At 46.0% G+C, this 23,665-nt stretch overlaps 1 protein-coding gene across 2 annotated transcripts in view; it reads right to left on the bottom strand.

The window, feature by feature from the left end:
* The window catches only part of alkal2b (ALK and LTK ligand 2b), a 32,792-nt gene extending 9,757 nt beyond the window's left edge, over window positions 1-23,035 (bottom strand). The window contains exons 1-4 of one of the 2 annotated variants that reach the window (XM_045710566.1): window positions 21,948-23,035; window positions 2,216-2,548; window positions 1,477-1,530; window positions 636-716 (exon numbers count right to left, since the gene is read on the bottom strand). In XM_045710566.1, the coding sequence (XP_045566522.1) occupies window positions 636-716; window positions 1,477-1,530; window positions 2,216-2,495 (415 nt within the window). In that variant the 5' untranslated portion in view covers window positions 2,496-2,548; window positions 21,948-23,035. Of the gene's footprint in view, window positions 1-635; window positions 717-1,476; window positions 1,531-2,215; window positions 3,941-21,947 lie in introns of those variants that run through there. The other variant, XM_045710602.1, reaches the window with a different exon arrangement.
* Window positions 23,036-23,665: the final 630 nt, after the last annotated feature.

The following is a 23,665-nucleotide window of genomic DNA, read 5'->3' as shown; positions in this document are numbered from 1 at the left end:
GAGATAATGCCAAGAGTGTTCAAAGCTGTCATCAAGGCAAAGGGTGGCTACTTAGAAAAAATCTATAAATCTAAAATACATTTTGATTTGTTTAACACTTTTTTTTGGTTACTACATGAATCCATATGTGTTATTTCATAGTTCTGATGTCTTTCACTATTATTCTGCAATGCAGAACATTTTTTAAATAAAGAAAACCCTTGAATGCGTAGCTGTGTCCAAACCTTGGACTGGTACTGTATATAGTTGCCATTCTGATATCTGTTTAGTCAATGGGCAGACACAAGACATGTCAGAAGATGATATCAGTTGTACAATTCTGGTAACTTTTCAAAAATTCCCAAGTTTTCCAGAAATCCTGGTGGATGGATTCCGGATTTCCTGCTTTTTTCAGGAACCAGGATTTCAAGAAAAAGTTATTTTGCAACTCTATATCAGAAGTATATGAGTGTAATGAAAGAGGCAATACGCTTGGCTGTAGATAAACATCTGGCTTCCCCTTCCTTCTTCCGTGTGTGCGTGTGCGTGTGCGTGTGCGGTGTGTGTGTGTGTGTGTGTGTGTGTGTGTGTGTGTGTGTGTGTGTGTGTGTGTGTGTGTGTGTGTGTGTGTGTATATTTCCACCATTAATACTCACAGGCAGGGATGGTACAGTCTCTGGTGTTGTGGTATAGTCTATAGAAATGTTTCCTACACTTTGGGTTAAAGTATAGTGGACCTGAAACACACACAGAGACACAGACAGAAGTTACACTGGTGAACACACACACATACTCATACTCTTACTCTCACCAATACTCTCACACATACTCACATACACACACACACACACACACACACACACACACACACACACACACACACACACACACACACACACACACACACACACACACACACACACACACACACGTTACACTGGTGAACACAGACACATACTCATACTCGTACTCTCACCAATACTCTCACACATACTCACACATACTCACACATACTCACACATACTCTCACACACACACACACACACACACACACACACACACACACACACACACACACACACACACACACACACACACACACACACACACACACACACACACACACACACAGAGACACAGACAGAAGTTACACTGGTGAACACAGACACATACTCATACTCGTACTCTCACCAATACTCTCACACATACTCACACATACTCACACATACTCACACATACTCTCACACACACACACACACACACACACACACACACACACACACACACACACACACACACACACACACACACACACACACACACACACACAGAGACACAGACAGAAGTTACACTGGTGAACACACACACATACTCATACTCGTACTCTCACCAATACTCTCACACACACACACACACACACACACACACACACACACACACACACACACACACACACACACACACAGACAGAGAGAGAGAGAAGCAGTAGTGTCTGACCTGTTAGGTGTTTGAGGAACTTCTCCTTTTGCCTCAGGTCTCTGGGGAACACCTCTGCGAGTACAGGAAATAAACACCATTTTGACCACATGAAAGGTGGACTGACGGACAACTTGTGGAAAAAAGTGTGTTTTTGATTGGGTGTTTTTACCAGTGTCAGTCAAACGAGATAGCAGTCACGTGATTACCACATCAAACAAGAGATAGCAGTTACGCTATTACCACATCGAACAAGAGATAGCAGCAACGTGATTACCACATCAACAAAACATGAGCAAGAAGGGGGGGATTGACACAGAAGTTCAATATACAACAATTGAGAGGGAAAATTATACGTATTTATTATTTTTAAAGGGTCAATAGTAGCAGGAATCCAGCTCAACTATAATGTTGTCTCCATGGTGAGATGTGTTACTAATGGTGAATGACTGACCTATGATGTTGTCTCCATGGTGAGATGTGTTACTAATGGTTAATGACTGACCTATGATGTTGTCTCCATGGTGAGATGTGTTACTAATGGTGAATGACTGACCTATAATGTTGTCTCCATGGTGAGATGTGTTACTAATGGTGAATGACTGACCTATGATGTTGTCTCCATGGTGAGATGTGTTACTAATGGTGAATGACTGACCTATGATGTTGTCTCCATGGTGAGATGTGTTACTAATGGTGAATGACTGACCTATGATGTTGTCTCCATGGTGAGATGTGTTACTAATGGTGAATGACTGACCTATGATGTGTTCTCCATGGTGAGACTTGTTCACTTCATTCCTCTCCTTGGTCTCCAAGGTGAACTCCTGTTTTTTGGCGGGGTAGCGCACGTGTACCTCGTCCTGCTGCTGCCGCGTCAGACGCACCTTGTCCATGATGAGCTCCAGGAGGTTGCGTCCGTCTGTGCCCGCCCCTGTGGTCGCCCCCGGGCTCACGTGCACAGAGCTCTGTTTGCAGAATCCAGCGGTCAGCAGGAGGACCAGCAGCGCCAGTAGGACGGGGACACGCAGCGAACTCATCGCTCCTACCCCTGGGACCACGCCTTCCCCGCGTTGAGGCTCCTCACACTACCCTATAAACAAACACAGGCTCAACATTTAGTATAAAGACAAGCTAGTTTGGTGTTACTCCATGAAAAACAGTTCACTTCAGATATCAGAGTTACAGACAGATTTTCTCCTACCTAACACTGTCTCCTACTACCTAACACTGTCCCCTCCTACCTAACACGGTCCCCTCCTACCTAACACTGTCTCCTCCTACCTAACACTGCCTCCTCCTACCTAACACTGTATCCTCCTACCTAACACTGCCTCCTCCTACTTAACAATGTATCCTCCTACCTAACACTGTCCCCTCCTACCTAACACTGCCTCCTCCTACCTAACACTGTCTCCTCCTACCTAACACTGTCTCCTCCTACCTAACACTGTCCCCTCCTACCTAACACTATCTCCTCCTACCTAACACTGTACCTAACACTGCCTCCTCCTACCTAACACTGGCTCCTCCTACCTAACATTGTATCCTCCTACCTAACACAATTTCCTCCTACCTAATATTGTACCTAACACTGCATCCTCCTACCTAACACCGCATCCTCCTACCTAACACTGTCTCCTCCTACCTAACACTGTCTCCTACCTAATATTGTACCTAACACTGTCTCCTCCTACCTAACACTGTCTCCTCCTACCTAACACTGCCTCCTCCTACCTAACACTGCCTCCTCCTACCTAACACTGCCTCCTCCTACCTAACACTGAATCCTCCTACCTAACACTGCATCCTCCTACTTAACACTGTATCCTCCTACCTGACACTGCCTCCTCCTACTTAACAATGTATCCTCCTATCTAACACTGTCCCCTCCTACCTAACACTGCATCCTCCTACCTAAAACTGTATCCTCCTACCTAACACTGCCTCCTCCTACCTAACACTGTACCAAACACTGTCTCCTCCTACCGAACACTGTACCTAACACTGTCTCCTCCTACCTAACACTGTCTCCTCCTACCTAACACTGTCTCCTCCTACCTAACACTGTCCCCTCCTACCTAACACTATCTCCTCCTACCTAACACTGTACCTAACACTGCCTCCTCCTACCTAACACTGGCTCCTCCTACCTAACATTGTATCCTCCTACCTAACACAATTTCATCCTACCTAATATTGTACCTAACACTGCATCCTCCTACCTAACACCGCATCCTCCTACCTAACACTGTCTCCTCCTACCTAACACTGTCTCCTACCTAATATTGTACCTAACACTGTCTCCTCCTACCTAACACTGTCTCCTCCTACCTAAGACTGTCCCCTCCTACCTAACACTATCTCCTCCTACCTTACACTGTACCTAACACTGTCTCCTCCTACCTAACACTGTCCCCTCCTACCTAACACTGTCCCCTCCTACCTAACACTGTACCTAACACTGTCTCCTCCTACCTAACACTGTCCCCTCCTACCTAACACTGTCCCCTCCTATCTAACACTGTCTCCTCCTACCTAGCACTGTACCTAACACTGTCTCCTCCTACCTAACACTGTCCCCTCCTACCTAACACTATCTCCTCCTACCTAACACTGTACCTAACACTGCCTCCTCCTACCTAACACTGGCTCCTCCTACCTAACATTGTATCCTCCTACCTAACACAATTTCCTCCTACCTAATATTGTACCTAACACTGCATCCTCCTACCTAACACCGCATCCTCCTACCTAACACTGTCTCCTCCTACCTAACACTGTCTCCTACCTAATATTGTACCTAACACTGTCTCCTCCTACCTAACACTGTCTCCTCCTACCTAACACTGCCTCCTCCTACCTAACACTGCCTCCTCCTACCTAACACTGAATCCTCCTACCTAACACTGTACCTAACACTGCCTCCTCCTACCTAACACTGGCTCCTCCTACCTAACATTGTATCCTCCTACCTAACACAATTTCCTCCTACCTAATATTGTACCTAACACTGCATCCTCCTACCTAACACCGCATCCTCCTACCTAACACTGTCTCCTCCTACCTAACACTGTCTCCTACCTAATATTGTACCTAACACTGTCTCCTCCTACCTAACACTGTCTCCTCCTACCTAACACTGCCTCCTCCTACCTAACACTGCCTCCTCCTACCTAACACTGCCTCCTCCTACCTAACACTGTATCCTCCTACCTGACACTGCCTCCTCCTACTTAACAATGTATCCTCCTATCTAACACTGTCCCCTCCTACCTAACACTGCATCCTCCTACCTAACATTGTATCCTCCTACCTAACACAATTTCCTCCTACCTAATATTGTACCTAACACTGCATCTTCCTACCTAACACTGGCTCCTCCTACCTAACATTGTATCCTCCTACCTAACACAATTTCCTCCTACCTAATATTGTACCTAACACTGCATCCTCCTACCTAACACCGCATCCTCCTACCTAACACTGTCTCCTCCTACCTAACACTGTCTCCTACCTAATATTGTACCTAACACTGTCTCCTCCTACCTAACACTGTCTCCTCCTACCTAAGACTGTCCCCTCCTACCTAATACTATCTCCTCCTACCTTACACTGTACCTAACACTGTCTCCTCCTACCTAACACTGTCTCCTCCTACCTAACACTGTCCCCTCCTACCTAACACTGTCCCCTCCTACCTAACACTGTACCTAACACTGTCTCCTCCTACCTAACACTGTCCCCTCCTACCTAACACTGTCCCCTCCTACCTAACACTGTCCCCTCCTACCTAACACTGTCTCCTCCTACCTAGCACTGTACCTAACACTGTCTCCTCCTACCTAACACCGTCCCCTCCTACCTAACACTATCTCCTCCTACCTAACACTGTACCTAACACTGCCTCCTCCTACCTAACATTGTATCCTCCTACCTAACACAATTTCCTCCTACTTAATATTGTACCTAACACTGCATCCTCCTACCTAACACCGCATCCTCCTACCTAACACTGTCTCCTCCTACCTAACACTGTCTCCTACCTAATATTGTACCTAACACTGTCTCCTCCTACCTAATACTGTCTCCTCCTACCTAACACTGCCTCCTCCTACCTAACACTGCCTCCTCCTACCTAACACTGCCTCCTCCTACCTAACACTGAATCCTCCTACCTAACACTGCATCCTCCTACCTAACACTGTATCCTCCTACCTGACACTGCCTCCTCCTACTTAACAATGTATCCTCCTATCTAACACTGTCCCCTCCTACCTAACACTGCATCCTCCTACCTAAAACTGTATCCTCCTACCTAACACTGCCTCCTCCTACCTAACACTGTACCAAACACTGTCTCCTCCTACCGAACACTGTACCTAACACTGTCTCCTCCTACCTAACACTGCCTCCTCCTACCTAACACTGCCTCCTCCTACCTAACACTGAATCCTCCTACCTAACACTGTACCTAACACTGTCTCCTCCTACCTAACACTGGCTCCTCCTACCTAACATTGTATCCTCCTACCTAACACAATTTCCTCCTACCTAATATTGTACCTAACACTGCATCCTCCTACCTAACACTGCATCCTCCTACCTAACACCGCATCCTCCTACCTAACACTGTCTCCTCCTACCTAACACTGTCTCCTACCTAATATTGTACCTAACACTGTCTCCTCCTACCTAACACTGTCTCCTCCTACCTAACACTGCCTCCTCCTACCTAACACTGCCTCCTCCTACCTAACACTGCCTCCTCCTACCTAACACTGAATCCTCCTACCTAACACTGCATCCTCCTACCTAACACTGTATCCTCCTACCTGACACTGCCTCCTCCTACTTAACAATGTATCCTCCTATCTAACACTGTCCCCTCCTACCTAACACTGCATCCTCCTACCTAACATTGTATCCTCCTACTTAACACAATTTCCTCCTACCTAATATTGTACCTAACACTGCATCCTCCTACCTAACACTGTCTCCTACCTAATATTGTACCTAACACTGTCTCCTCCTACCTAACACTGTCTCCTCCTACCTAAGACTGTCCCCTCCTACCTAATACTATCTCCTCCTACCTTACACTGTACCTAACACTGTCTCCTCCTACCTAACACTGTCCCCTCCTACCTAACACTGTCCCCTCCTACCTAACACTGTACCTAACACTGTCTCCTCCTACCTAACACTGTCCCCTCCTACCTAACACTGTCCCCTACTACCTAACACTGTCCCCTCCTATCTAACACTGTCTCCTCTTACCTAGCACTGTCTCCTCCTACCTAGCACTGTACCTAACACTGTCTCCTCCTACCTAACACTGTCCCCTCCTACCTAACACTATCTCCTCCTACCTAACACTGTACCTAACACTGCCTCCTCCTACCTAACACTGGCTCCTCCTACCTAACATTGTATCCTCCTACCTAACACAATTTCCTCCTACCTAATATTGTACCTAACACTGTCCCCTCCTACCTAACACGGTCCCCTCCTACCTAACACTGTCTCCTCCTACCTAACACTGCCTCCTCCTACCTAACACTGTATCCTCCTACCTAACACTGCCTCCTCCTACTTAACAATGTATCCTCCTACCTAACACTGTCCCCTCCTACCTAACACTGCCTCCTCCTACCTAACACTGTCTCCTCCTACCTAACACTGTCTCCTCCTACCTAACACTGTCCCCTCCTACCTAACACTATCTCCTCCTACCTAACACTGTACCTAACACTGCCTCCTCCTACCTAACACTGGCTCCTCCTACCTAACATTGTATCCTCCTACCTAACACAATTTCCTCCTACCTAATATTGTACCTAACACTGCATCCTCCTACCTAACACTGCATCCTCCTACCTAACACCGCATCCTCCTACCTAACACTGTCTCCTCCTACCTAACACTGTCTCCTACCTAATATTGTACCTAACACTGTCTCCTCCTACCTAACACTGTCTCCTCCTACCTAACACTGCCTCCTCCTACCTAACACTGCCTCCTCCTACCTAACACTGCCTCCTCCTACCTAACACTGAATCCTCCTACCTAACACTGCATCCTCCTACCTAACACTGTATACTCCTACCTGACACTGCCTCCTCCTACTTAACAATGTATCCTCCTATCTAACACTGTCCCCTCCTACCTAACACTGCATCCTCCTACCTAAAACTGTATCCTCCTACCTAACACTGCCTCCTCCTACCTAACACTGTACCAAACACTGTCTCCTCCTACCGAACACTGTACCTAACACTGTCTCCTCCTACCTAACACTGTCTCCTCCTACCTAACACTGTCTCCTCCTACCTAACACTGTCCCCTCCTACCTAACACTATCTCCTCCTACCTAACACTGTACCTAACACTGCCTCCTCCTACCTAACACTGGCTCCTCCTACCTAACATTGTATCCTCCTACCTAACACAATTTCATCCTACCTAATATTGTACCTAACACTGCATCCTCCTACCTAACACCGCATCCTCCTACCTAACACTGTCTCCTCCTACCTAACACTGTCTCCTACCTAATATTGTACCTAACACTGTCTCCTCCTACCTAACACTGTCTCCTCCTACCTAAGACTGTCCCCTCCTACCTAACACTATCTCCTCCTACCTTACACTGTACCTAACACTGTCTCCTCCTACCTAACACTGTCCCCTCCTACCTAACACTGTCCCCTCCTACCTAACACTGTACCTAACACTGTCTCCTCCTACCTAACACTGTCCCCTCCTACCTAACACTGTCCCCTCCTATCTAACACTGTCTCCTCCTACCTAGCACTGTACCTAACACTGTCTCCTCCTACCTAACACTGTCCCCTCCTACCTAACACTATCTCCTCCTACCTAACACTGTACCTAACACTGCCTCCTCCTACCTAACACTGGCTCCTCCTACCTAACATTGTATCCTCCTACCTAACACAATTTCCTCCTACCTAATATTGTACCTAACACTGCATCCTCCTACCTAACACCGCATCCTCCTACCTAACACTGTCTCCTCCTACCTAACACTGTCTCCTACCTAATATTGTACCTAACACTGTCTCCTCCTACCTAACACTGTCTCCTCCTACCTAACACTGCCTCCTCCTACCTAACACTGCCTCCTCCTACCTAACACTGAATCCTCCTACCTAACACTGTACCTAACACTGCCTCCTCCTACCTAACACTGGCTCCTCCTACCTAACATTGTATCCTCCTACCTAACACAATTTCCTCCTACCTAATATTGTACCTAACACTGCATCCTCCTACCTAACACCGCATCCTCCTACCTAACACTGTCTCCTCCTACCTAACACTGTCTCCTACCTAATATTGTACCTAACACTGTCTCCTCCTACCTAACACTGTCTCCTCCTACCTAACACTGCCTCCTCCTACCTAACACTGCCTCCTCCTACCTAACACTGAAACCTCCTACCTAACACTGCCTCCTCCTACCTAACACTGAATCCTCCTACCTAACACTGCATCCTCCTACCTAACACTGTATCCTCCTACCTGACACTGCCTCCTCCTACTTAACAATGTATCCTCCTATCTAACACTGTCCCCTCCTACCTAACACTGCATCCTCCTACCTAACATTGTATCCTCCTACCTAACACAATTTCCTCCTACCTAATATTGTACCTAACACTGCATCTTCCTACCTAACACTGGCTCCTCCTACCTAACATTGTATCCTCCTACCTAACACAATTTCCTCCTACCTAATATTGTACCTAACACTGCATCCTCCTACCTAACACCGCATCCTCCTACCTAACACTGTCTCCTCCTACCTAACACTGTCTCCTACCTAATATTGTACCTAACACTGTCTCCTCCTACCTAACACTGTCTCCTCCTACCTAAGACTGTCCCCTCCTACCTAATACTATCTCCTCCTACCTTACACTGTACCTAACACTGTCTCCTCCTACCTAACACTGTCTCCTCCTACCTAACACTGTCCCCTCCTACCTAACACTGTCCCCTCCTACCTAACACTGTACCTAACACTGTCTCCTCCTACCTAACACTGTCCCCTCCTACCTAACACTGTCCCCTCCTACCTAACACTGTCCCCTCCTACCTAACACTGTCTCCTCCTACCTAGCACTGTACCTAACACTGTCTCCTCCTACCTAACACTGTCCCTCCTACCTAACACTATCTCCTCCTACCTAACACTGTACCTAACACTGCCTCCTCCTACCTAACACTGGCTCCTCCTACCTAACATTGTATCCTCCTACCTAACACAATTTCCTCCTACTTAATATTGTACCTAACACTGCATCCTCCTACCTAACACCGCATCCTCCTACCTAACACTGTCTCCTCCTACCTAACACTGTCTCCTACCTAATATTGTACCTAACACTGTCTCCTCCTACCTAATACTGTCTCCTCCTACCTAACACTGCCTCCTCCTACCTAACACTGCCTCCTCCTACCTAACACTGTACCAAACACTGTCTCCTCCTACCGAACACTGTACCTAACACTGTCTCCTCCTACCTAACACTGCCTCCTCCTACCTAACACTGCCTCCTCCTACCTAACACTGAATCCTCCTACCTAACACTGTACCTAACACTGCCTCCTCCTACCTAACACTGGCTCCTCCTACCTAACATTGTATCCTCCTACCTAACACAATTTCCTCCTACCTAATATTGTACCTAACACTGCATCCTCCTACCTAACACTGCATCCTCCTACCTAACACCGCATCCTCCTACCTAACACTGTCTCCTCCTACCTAACACTGTCTCCTACCTAATATTGTACCTAACACTGTCTCCTCCTACCTAACACTGTCTCCTCCTACCTAACACTGCCTCCTCCTACCTAACACTGCCTCCTCCTACCTAACACTGCCTCCTCCTACCTAACACTGAATCCTCCTACCTGACACTGCCTCCTCCTACTTAACAATGTATCCTCCTATCTAACACTGTCCCCTCCTACCTAACACTGCATCCTCCTACCTAACATTGTATCCTCCTACTTAACACAATTTCCTCCTACCTAATATTGTACCTAACACTGCATCCTCCTACCTAACACTGTCTCCTACCTAATATTGTACCTAACACTGTCTCCTCCTACCTAACACTGTCTCCTCCTACCTAAGACTGTCCCCTCCTACCTAATACTATCTCCTCCTACCTTACACTGTACCTAACACTGTCTCCTCTTACCTAACACTGTCCCCTCCTACCTAACACTGTCCCCTCCTACCTAACACTGTACCTAACACTGTCTCCTCCTACCTAACACTGTCCCCTCCTACCTAACACTGTCCCCTACTACCTAACACTGTCCCCTCCTATCTAACACTGTCTCCTCTTACCTAGCACTGTCTCCTCCTACCTAGCACTGTACCTAACACTGTCTCCTCCTACCTAACACTGTCCCCTCCTACCTAACACTATCTCCTCCTACCTAACACTGTACCTAACACTGCCTCCTCCTACCTAACACTGGCTCCTCCTACCTAACATTGTATCCTCCTACCTAACACAATTTCCTCCTACCTAATATTGTACCTAACACTGTCCCCTACTACCTAACACTGTCCCCTCCTATCTAACACTGTCTCCTCTTACCTAGCACTGTCTCCTCCTACCTAGCACTGTACCTAACACTGTCTCCTCCTACCTAACACTGTCCCCTCCTACCTAACACTATCTCCTCCTACCTAACACTGTACCTAACACTGCCTCCTCCTACCTAACACTGGCTCCTCCTACCTAACATTGTATCCTCCTACCTAACACAATTTCCTCCTACCTAATATTGTACCTAACACTGCATCCTCCTACCTAACACCGCATCCTCCTACCTAACACTGTCTCCTCCTACCTAACACTGTCTCCTACCTAATATTGTACCTAACACTGTCTTCTCCTACCTAACACTGTCTCCTCCTACCTAACACTGCCTCCTCCTACCTAACACTGCCTCCTCCTACCTAACACTGCCTCCTCCTACCTAACACTGAATCCTCCTACCTAACACTGCATCCTCCTACCTAACACTGTATCCTCCTACCTGACACTGCCTCCTCCTACTTAACAATGTATCCTCCTATCTAACACTGTCCCCTCCTACCTAACACTGCATCCTCCTACCTAACATTGTATCCTCCTACCTAACACAATTTCCTCCTACCTAATATTGTACCTAACACTGCATCCTCCTACCTAACACTGGCTCCTCCTACCTAACATTGTATCCTCCTACCTAACACAATTTCCTCCTACCTAATATTGTACCTAACACTGCATCCTCCTACCTAACACCGCATCCTCCTACCTAACACTGTCTCCTCCTACCTAACACTGTCTCCTACCTAATATTGTACCTAACACTGTCTCCTCCTACCTAACACTGTCTCCTCCTACCTAAGACTGTCCCCTCCTACCTAATACTATCTCCTCCTACCTTACACTGTACCTAACACTGTTTCCTCCTACCTAACACTGTCCCCTCCTACCTAACACTGTCCCCTCCTACCTAACACTGTCCCCTCCTACCTAACACTGTACCTAACACTGTCTCCTCCTACCTAACACTGTCCCCTCCTACCTAACACTGTCCCCTCCTACCTAACACTGTCCCCTCCTATCTAACACTGTCTCCTACTACCTAGCACTGTACCTAACACTGTCTCCTCCTACCTAACACTGTCCCCTCCTACCTAACACTATCTCCTCCTACCTAACACTGTACCTAACACTGCCTCCTCCTACCTAACACTGGCTCCTCCTACCTAACATTGTATCCTCCTACCTAACACAATTTCCTCCTACCTAATATTGTACCTAACACTGCATCCTCCTACCTAACACCGCATCCTCCTACCTAACACTGTCTCCTCCTACCTAACACTGTCTCCTACCTAATATTGTACCTAACACTGTCTCCTCCTACCTAACACTGCCTCCTCCTACCTAACACTGCCTCCTCCTACCTAACACTGCCTCCTCCTACCTAACACTGAATCCTCCTACCTAACACTGCATCCTCCTACCTAACACTGTATCCTCCTACCTGACACTGCCTCCTCCTACTTAACAATGTATCCTCCTATCTAACACTGTCCCCTCCTACCTAACACTGCATCCTCCTACCTAAAACTGTATCCTCCTACCTAACACTGCCTCCTCCTACCTAACACTGTACCAAACACTGTCTCCTCCTACCGAACACTGTACCTAACACTGTCTCCTCCTACCTAACACTGTCTACCTAACACTGCCTCCTCCTACCTAACACTGGCTCCTCCTACCTAACATTGTATCCTCCTACCTAACACAATTTCCTCCTACCTAATATTGTACCTAACACTGCATCCTCCTACCTAACACCGCATCCTCCTACCTAACACTGTCTCCTCCTACCTAACACTGTCTCCTCCCCAATATTGTACTTAACACTGTCTCCTCCTACCTAACACTGTCTCCTCCTACCTAAGACTGTCCCCTCCTACCTAACACTATCTCTTCCTACCTTACACTGTACCTAACACTGTCTCCTCCTACCTAACACTGTCCCCTCCTACCTAACACTGTCCCCTCCTACCTAACACTGTCCCCTCCTACCTAACACTGTACCTAACACTGTCTCCTCCTACCTAACACTGTCCCCTCCTACCTAACACTGTCCCCTCCTACCTAACACTGTCCCCTCCTATCTAACACTGTCTCCTCCTACCTAGCACTGTACCTAACACTGTCTCCTCCTACCTAACACTGTCCCCTCCTACCTAACACTGTCCCCTACTACCCATAAAAACAGCACCACCTTTCCACTGATGAATCATGGTACGAATCATATCTGTTTGAGATAGCTCTGTGAGTAACCATCCATTGTAGAGCAGCTGTACACTTCTCAATGGGAGGTTTGTACAGGAACTGGCAGCATCCTCTCAGGGTAGAGTCAGTTACTAAACCACTCGACCACCTCGTAGACTTCAGTCCCTGCATAGATGTAGCATCTTCCTGCTGAGTGTACGAAAACGCTCCTGCTCTGTAGAGGATCAAGTCTTATTGGGGACAGTTTCCTCAGTGTCTGATGACAACCGTCCCGTTGTAGGTGATAAACCGGAGGAGACTGCAGTCTCATCCTACACTCCAGTAGCTACTTGAAAGAGCCCAGCAGTGCAGCAACGACCCCCTTTAGAACCCAACGCAGCACCCGGGAAGACATGATAGAGGACACTACTGTTATGACACACGATGAATTCCACCCAACCTCACTCAAATCACCAAGTTTGTGAATCCAGCCCTAATCCAGAGTGAGAAAGAGAGAGAGAGAAAGAGACAGAGAGAGGCAGAGAGACAGAGAGAGAGAGCGACAGAGAGAGAGAGAGAGAGAGAGAGAGAGAGACAGAGAGAGAGAGAATGTGAAGTCCTTTCCTTGGTAGTATCGCATAATTCACATTGCAAGGGTCCTATAACCTAACATACCCTCCTGATGACTATACAGTGCCTTGGAAAAGCATTCATCCCCCTTGGCGTTTTTCCTATTTTGTTGCATTACAACCTGTAATTTAAATTGATTTTTATTTGGATTTCATGCAATGGTCATACACAAAATAGTCCAAATTGGTGAAGTGAAATGAAAGGAATAACTTGTTTAAAAAAATTCAAAACAATCAAAAACAGAAAAGTGGTGCGTGCATATGTATTCACTCCCTTTGCTATGAAGTCCCTCAATAAGATCTGGTGCAACCAATTACCTTCAGAAGTCACATAATTACTTAAATAAGGTCCACCTGTGTGCAGTCTAAGTGTCACATGATCTCAGTATATATACACCTGTTCTGAAAGGCCACCGAGTCTGCAACACCACTAAGCAAGGGGCACCACCAAGCAAGCGACACCATGAAGACCAAGGAGCTCTCCAATCAGGTCAGGGACAAAGTTGTGGAGAAGTACAGATTAGGGTTGGGTTATAAAAAATATACCTGTAACTTTAACATCCCACAGAGCACCATTAAATCCATTATTCAAAAATGGAAAGAATATGGCACCACAACAAACCTGCCAAGAGAGGGCCGCCCACCAAAACTCACGGACCAGGCAAGGAGGGCATTAATCAGAGAGGAAACAAAAAGACCAAAGATAACCCTGAAGGAGCTGCAAAGCTCCACAGTGGAGATTGGAGTATCTGTCCATAGGACCACTTTAAGCCGTACACTCCACAGAGCTGGGCTTACGGAAGAGTGCCTAGAAAGAAATTGCTTAATATAAGCACACATGTTTGGTGTTCACCAAAAGGCATGTGGGAGACTCCCCAAACATATGGAAGAAGGTACTCTGGTCAAATGAGACTAAAATTTAGCTTTTTGGCAATAAAGGAAAATGCAAACCCAACACCTCTCATCACCCCGAGAACACCATCCCCACAGTGAAGCATGGTGGTGGCAGCATCATGCTGTGGGGATGTTTTTCATTGGCAGGGACTGGGAAACTGGTCAGAATTGAAGGAATGATGGATGGCGCTAAATACAGGGAAATTCTTGAGGGAAACCTGTTTCAGACAGAGGTTCACCTTCCAGCAGGACAATGACCCTAAGCATACTGCTGAAGCAACAGTCGAGTGGTTTAAGGGGAAACATTTAAATGTCTTGGAATGGCCTAGTCAAAGCCAAGACCTCAATCCAATTGAGAATCTGTGGTATGACTTAAAGATTGCAGTACACCAGTGGAACCCATTCAACTTGAAGGAGCTGGAGCAGTTTTGCCTTGAAGAATGGGCAAAAATCCTAGTTGCTAGATGTGCCAAACTTATAGAGACATACCCCAACAGACTTGCAGCTGTAATTACTGCAAAAGGTGCCTCTACAAAGTATTGACTTTGGGGGGGTGAATAGTTATGCACGCTCAAGTTTTCTGTGTTTGTCTTATTTCTTGTTTATTTCACAATAAAAAAATATGTTGCATCTTCAAAGGCATGTTGTGTAAATCAAATTATACAAACCCCCGAAAAATCTATTTTAATTCTAGGATAGAAGGCAACAAAATAGGAAGTATATAAGCCACTGTAACCTAACAGTTAGACCCTCCTGATGACCTATAACCTAACAGACCCTCCTGATGACCTATAACCAAACAGTTAGACCCTCCTGATGCCCTATAACCTAACAGTTAGACCTTCCCGATGACCTATAACCTAACAGACCCTCCTGATGCCCTATAACCAAACAGTTAGACCCTCCTGATGCCCTATAACCTAACAGTTAGACCCTCCTGATGACCTATAACCTAACAGTTAGACCCTACTGATAACCTATAACCTAACAGTTAGACCCTACTGATGACCTATAACCTAACAGTTAGACCCTCCTGATGCCCTATAACCTAACAGTTAGACCCTCCTGATGACCTATAACCTAACAGTTAGACCCTCCTGATGACCTATAACCTAACAGTTAGACCCTACTGATGACCTATAACCTAACAGTTAGACCCTCCTGATGACCTATAACCTAACAGACACTACTGATAACCTATAACCTAATCCAGGCACTTGTCATCTCCCGTCTGGATTACTGCAACTCCCTGTTGGCGGGGCTCCCTGCCTGTGCCATTAAACCCCTACAACTCATCCAGAATGCCACAGCCCGTCTGGTGTTCAACCCTCCCAAGTTCTCTCACGTCACCCCGCTCCTCCACACACTCCACTGGCTTCCAGTTGAAGCTCGCATCTGCTACAAGACCATGGTGCTTGCCTACGGAGCTGTGAGGGGAACGGCACCTCCGTACCTTCAGGCTCTGATCAGTCCCTACACCCAAACAAGGGCACTGCGTTCATCCACCTCTGGCCTGCTCGCCTCCCTACCTCTGCGGAAGCACAGTTCCCGCTCAGCCCAGTCAAAACTGTTCGCTGCTCTGGCACCCCAATGGTGGAACAAGCTCCCTCACGACGCCAGGACAGCGGAGTCAATCACCACCTTCCGGAGACACCTGAAACCCCACCTCTTTAAGGAATACCTAGGATAGGATAAAGTAATCCTTCTAACCCCCCCCCAAAAAAAAATATATAGATGTACTATTGTAAAGTGGTTGTTCCACTGGATATCATAAGGTGAATGCACCAATTTGTAAGTCGCTCTGGATAAGAGCGTCTGCTAAATGACATAAATGTAAATGTCTAACAGACACTCCTGATGCCCTATAACCTAACAGTTAGACCCTCCTGATGCCCTATAACCTAACAGTTAGCCCCTCCTGATGCCCTATAACCTAACAGTTAGACCCTCCTGATGCCCTATAACCTAACAGTTAGACCCTCCTGATGACCTATAACCTAACAGTTAGACCCTCCTGATGCCCTATAACCTAACAGACCCTCCTGATGCCCTATAACCTAACAGACCCTCCTGATGAACTATAACCTAACAGTTAGACCCTCCTGATAACCTATAACCTAACAGTTAGACATCAGACCTGATTGATCCTTTAATAACCAACAAAATAAAGGAAACACTGAAATAAACTGTCTTAAAACCTGTTGGGGATAGGGGGCAGTATTTACACAGCCGGATAAAAAACGTACCCGATTTAATCTGGTTACTACTCCTGCCCAGTAACTAGAATATGCATATAATTATTGGCTTTGGATAGAAAACACCCTAAAGTTTCTAAAACTGTTTGAATGGTGTCTGTGAGTATAACAGAACTCATATGGCAGGCCAAAACCTGAGAAGATTCCATGCAGGAAGTGGCCTGTCTGACAAATTGTGTTTCATCTTGGCTCTTTTTATTGAAGACTGAGGATCTTTGCAATAACGTGACACTTCCTACGGCTCCCATAGGCTCTCAGAGCCCGGGAAAAAGCTGAACGATATCGAGGCAGGCTCTGGCTGAAACACATTATCGCATTTGGCTTGTGGCCGATAATAGTACTATGGGCTTAGGCGCGTGCCCGAGTCGACCGAATGCTTTATTTTCTTTCGTCTGTTTACCTAAACGCAGATTCCCGGTCAGAATATTATCGCTTTTTTTGAGAAAAATGGCATAAAAATTGATTTTAAACAGCGGTTGACATGCTTCGAAGTACGGTAATGGAATATTTAGAATTTTTTTGTCACGAATTGCGCCATGCTCGTCACCCTTATTTACCCTTTCGGATAGTGTCTTGAACGCACGAACAAAACGCCGCTGTTTGGATATAACTATGGATTATTTTGAACCAAACCAACATTTGTTATTGAAGTAGAAGTCCTGGGAGTGCATTCTGACGAAGACAGCAAAGGTAATAACATTTTTCTTATAGTAAATCTGACTTTGATGAGTGCTAAACTTGCTGGGTGTCTAAATAGCTAGCCCTGTGATGCTGGGCTATCTACTGAGAATATTGCAAAATGTGCTTTCACCGAAAAGCTATTTTAAAATCGGACATATCGAGTGCATAGAGGAGTTCTGTATCTATAATTCTTAAAATAATTGTTATGCTTTTTGTGAACGTTTGACGTGAGTAATTTAGTAAATTCACCGGCAGTGTTCGGTGGGAATGCTAGTCACATGCTAGTCACATGCTAATGTAAAAAGCTGGTTTTTGATATAAATATGAACTTGATTGAACAAAACATGCATGTATTGTATAACATAATGTCCTAGGGTTGTCATCTGATGAAGATCATCAAAGGTTAGTGCTACATTTAGCTGTGGTTTGGGTTCATGTGACATTATATGCTAGCTTGAAAAATGGGTGTCTGATTATTTCTGTCTGGGTACTCTGCTGACATAATCTAATGTTTTGCTTTCGTTGTAAAGCCTTTTTGAAATCGGACAGTGTGGTTAGATTAACGAGAGTCTTATCTTTAAAATGGTGTAAAATAGTCATATGTTTGAAAAATTGAAGTTTTTGCATTCTTGAATAACGCGCCACGGGATTACACTGGCTGTTGAGTAGGTGGGACGAGGTTAATAGGAAGTTGGACCACCACGAGCAGCAGGTTACCATGAGCAGCCAGATCAACATTTTAGTAGACGCTCTTATCCAGAGCGACTTACAGTAGTGAATGCATACATTTCATACATTTTCCGTACTGGTCCTCCGTGGGAATTGAACCCACAACCCTGGCGTTGCAAACACCATGCTCTACCAACTGAGCCACACAGGACCATGTTGTTCCCCTGCTCAACAGGGTGTTGGGTCACTATGAGCAGCCAGAACAGCAGGGCGTTGGGTCACTATGAGCAGCCAGAACAGCAGGGTGTTGGGTCACTAAGAGCAGCCAGAACAGCAGGGCGTTGGGTCACTATGAGCAGCCAGAACAGCAGGGTGTTGGGTCACTATGAGCAGCCAGAACAGCAGGGCGTTGGGTCACTAAGAGCAGCCAGAACAGCAGGGCGTTGGGTCACCACGAGCAGCCAGAACAGCAGGGCGTTGGGTCACTATGAGCAGCCAGAACAGCAGGGCGTTGGGTCACCATGAGCAGCCAGAACAGCAGGGCGTTGGGTCACCACGAGCAGCCAGAACAGCAGGGCGTTGGGTCACTATGAGCAGCCAGAACAGCAGGGCGTTGGGTCACTATGAGCAGCCAGAACAGCAGGGCGTTGGGTCACTATGAGCAGCCAGAACAGCAGGGCGTTGGGTCACTATGAGCAGCCAGAACAGCAGGGCGTTGGGTCACCACGAGCAGCCAGAACAGCTTTAATGTGCTTTAGCATAGATTCTTGGCATAGAAGTGTCTGGAACTTTATTGGAGGGATGGGACACCATTAATTTCTTAATTAACTCGGGAACCACACAGAAACAACTTGCTTTCAATATTCTTTGTATCCCTCATTTAATCAAGTGTTTCATTTATTTTGGCAGTTACCCCCCCCCGTCTCTCTCTCTCTCTCAATTTCAATAAAATTTCAATGTAAGGGGCTTTATTAGCATGGGAAACACATGTTTACATTGCCAAAGCAAGTGAAATAGTATAAAGACATTTCAAATGTCACATTATGTCTATATACAGTATTGTAATGATGTGCAAATATTTAAAGTACAAAAGGGAAAATAAATAAACATAAATATAGGTTGTATTTACAATGGGTTTTTTTCTTCACTGGTTGCCCTTTTCTTGTGGCAACAGGTCACAAATCTTGTTGCTGTGATGGCACACTGTGGTATTTCACCCAGTAGATATGGGAGTTTATCAAAATTTGACTTGTTTTCAAATTCTTTATATGGTCATAAATTTGTCAGGTCAGGAAGCACAGCTCAGTTTCCACCTCAGGAGGTTACATGGACCATTGCATACTGGCTACAATGGTTCACTGTACTGATTAGAATCTCAGTTACACATGCTAAATCAACAATTTTGTTGTGTGTGTGTGTGTGTGTGTGTGTGTGTGTGTGTGTGTGTGTGTGTGTGTGTGTGTGTGTGTGTGTGTGTGTGTGTGTGTGTGTGTGTGTGTGTGTGTGTGTGTGTGTGTGTGTGTGTGTGTGTGTGTGTGTGTGTGTGTGTGAAATGTCAGAGGTTAATAGCCTAAAGGGTTAAACTGAAAAGAGACTTGTTGAATTCTGGACCACAACAGTTTCACAGTGGAGCTCCATGCTCACTGTGACTTCATTCACATACTATTATAATTACTATTCTATTAGTCAGTTAGTCATTAAGACACCATATTAGTCATGCAATCATAATGCAGTCTCTCTTAAACACAGCCACGTACCAAATACATATTTTGAAGCACTTTGAGCTACGTTTATTGATGAGAAGTGCATAAGACACACACACACACACACACACACACACACACACACACATACAGTCTGAACAGTAGGCATTCATGGTGTGTCCAAAACTGTCTGTGATGTAGCTCAGTTATCTGTCTGTCTCTATAGTCTCATCAGTTATCTGTCTCCTCTATAGTCTCATCAGTTGTCTGTCTCCTCTATAGTCTCATCAGTTATCTGTCTCCTCTATAGTCTCATCAGTTATCTGTCTCCTCTATAGTCTCATCAGTTATCTGTCTCCTCTATAGTCTCATCAGTTATCTGTCTCCTCTATAGTCTCATCAGTTATCTGTCTCCTCTATAGTCTCATCAGTTGTCTGTCTCCTCTATAGTCTCATCAGTTATCTGTCTCCTCTATAGTCTCATCAGTTATCTGTCTCCTCTATAGTCTCATCAGTTATCTGTCTCCTCTATAGTCTCATCAGTTATCTGTCTCCTCTATAGTCATCAGTTATCTGTCTCCTCTATAGTCTCATCAGTTGTCTGTCTCCTCTATAGTCTCATCAGTTGTCTGTCTCCTCTATAGTCTCATCAGTTGTCTGTCTCCTCTATAGTCATCAGTTATCTGTCTCCTCTATAGTCTCATCAGTTATCTGTCTCCTCTATAGTCTCATCAGTTATCTGTCTCCTCTATAGTCTCATCAGTTATCTGTCTCCTCTATAGTCTCATCAGTTGTCTGTCTCCTCTATAGTCTCATCAGTTATCTGTCTCCTCTATAGTCTCATCAGTTATCTGTCTCCTCTATAGTCTCATCAGTTATCTGTCTCCTCTATAGTCTCATCAGTTATCTGTCTCTATAGTCTCATCAGTTATCTGTCTCCTCTATAGTCATCAGTTATCTGTCTCCTCTATAGTCATCAGTTGTCTGTCTCCTCTATAGTCTCATCAGTTATCTGTCTCTATAGTCTCATCAGTTATCTGTCTCCTCTATAGTCTCATCAGTTATCTGTCTCCTCTATAGTCTCATCAGTTATCTGTCTCCTCTATAGTCTCATCAGTTATCTGTCTCCTCTATAGTCTCATCAGTTATCTGTCTCCTCTATAGTCTCATCAGTTATCTGTCTCCTCTATAGTCATCAGTTGTCTGTCTCCTCTATAGTCTCATCAGTTATCTGTCTCCTCTATAGTCTCATCAGTTATCTGTCTCTATAGTCTCATCAGTTATCTGTCTCCTCTATAGTCATCAGTTGTCTGTCTCCTCTGTTGTCATCAGGACATAGGAAACTTCCAAACAGACAGGAATCAATAGAAAGTAGTATGTGGTTCCCTGCCTGAACTACCTGATCAAAGGTCTCTCTCTCTCTGTCATTGAAACACACACACACACCGACACACACCGACACACACACACACACACACACACACACACACACACACACACACACACACACACACACACACACACACACACACACACACACACACAAAATAATGAAAGGGAGAGAGAGAAGGAGAGAGAGGGAACGTTATTCCAATGTCCCCGTGTCCCTGTCTGATCCGTGGTACTGACACCAGACTACTGCTATGACCCGTGAGGGCTACCAACAGTTGGCCACTTGGGTAACTAACGCTGCTGCGTAAAAGGACAGCCCCGTTTGAGACACGATGACTTCGACTTATGTTCAAACTATGAACAACAGTTAAGTGGCAGACACTCAGGGTTGGAATAGGAACAGGACCGGTAATATAATAGGTTTATAGTTACCTGAGTTGTGTTGTCTCGCGGGTACCAGGTGAACAGAAGCCAACCTGCTGGTGCTGCGTGTTCCGGGATTAAACACCTTTTAATCGCTTCAACTACACACAAGACACACACACACACACACTCCAATACACACTCCTAACTACACGCACAGCTTGTCTTCGCCGTGCCGTGCGTCCTTTGCCTCACTCCAAATACGTATCCCCTAGCTCGGGTGCTCCACGCAACTTTTGTCCGGACAGGCGTGCGCCGTGTGTCCTAAATTCAGTAGTTGTAGTTCCCAGTCCCGTACGCTGTTTTATATCTGGTGCTCCTCTGTTGAAGGTGGCGACGGAGCCGCCGTAGTAGAGTGGGTGGATAAATTAACGACTGATGCAACTTTTTTAATAACTCTAGACCTCATCTCCTGCTGATGAATTCGGCTGCCCGGTGTGTCGCGAGCTCCTCCGCTACATGCTGGCTGGTTCACCGTGCGCGCCACTGCCGCGCACTTTGTGTGTGTGTGTGTGTGTGTGTGTGTGTGTGTGTGTGTGTGTGTGTGTGTGTGTGTGTGTGTGTGTGTGTGTGGTGAAGTCCCCGGAGTATTTATCTATTATCCCGGGTTGTCTTCGATCAGAACAGCGTTCAAGACGGGAGCATAACCGAACACAGACGTCATATTTACACCGGATCGATATCGAGCCCTAGCCCCGGTTGCCCCATGCAGCTCTCTCAGTGCTCTCGGTTTGGAGAAGAAAAAAAAACGTTATATTCCTCTCCTATTTTTCTCCTCTCAGTCTACAGAGCGGGGGAATGATTGTTAGTAATATAGTAAGGTAGAAACTTTCTCCCGTTCAATCATTCTGGAACACGAGCAGCGCGAGGGTTAACACTAGAACGTTGAATAAATCCTGCTCCCGCGATGTTCCTCCTCGATCGATTTCCGTTTAATCACATATTGTCCGCCAGAGGACAGGAAATCCCCGACATTAATTTGATTACTGAAGCAGGGTGGTTTGCGTATTTCTGGAGACACACACACACACGAGCGCTCCAAATGCGCTCTGCTGACAACCTGACCTCGGAGCGCGGGAATGTAGGACTCTCCTCTGCGCCCAATATTGCTTTCGTTTACTTAATCTGAACACCACTCCCCTAATGCATAAGAAAACATCTCTCTCCTCCTCCTCTCTTCGCCCTGAGTCAGGGGTTGTGTGTGTGGTTGTGTGGTTGTGTACTCCTCCTCTCTTCGCCCTGAGTCAGGGGTTGTGTGTGTGGTTGTGTGGTTGTGTGGGCCCTAAGCAATATTTGGTGGGAAGGGGGTGGAAGGGACATTTCCTGCAATTCTACCCATTTTGTAATGATTTATGCCATGTTAATATGATATCTGAGTGAGAATGAAAAACAAAACCTATGGGGGCCCCAGGAGGTCAGAGCCCCTGGGCACATTCCCTGTTTGCCCTGGTATTCTTCCATGATTACTTCAAGTTTAGATAGCTGGCTAGACCAACTACCAATCAAAACATTGTTAGCTGACATGGCTAATTGAGTGGCTGTCAGTGACTGACATAAGAGAAAAAACACTATTGCTTATGCCTGGAACATGCCCTGTGTATGTGTGTGTGTGTGTGTGTGTGTGTGTGTGTGTGTGTGTGTGTGTGTGTGTGTGTGCTCATGTGGTTTTGGCTATATTTTCCAGGCTTGTCTTCCTTAGCTACCTGAGGGGTTAATGTTAATTAGCA

The sequence above is a fragment of the Salmo salar genome, chromosome ssa01 (genome assembly GCF_905237065.1).
Source record: "Salmo salar chromosome ssa01, Ssal_v3.1, whole genome shotgun sequence".
Lineage (NCBI taxonomy): Eukaryota > Metazoa > Chordata > Actinopteri > Salmoniformes > Salmonidae > Salmo > Salmo salar.
Note: the sequence above shows the minus strand (reverse complement) of the source record. Positions and strands in the feature narration are given on the sequence as shown.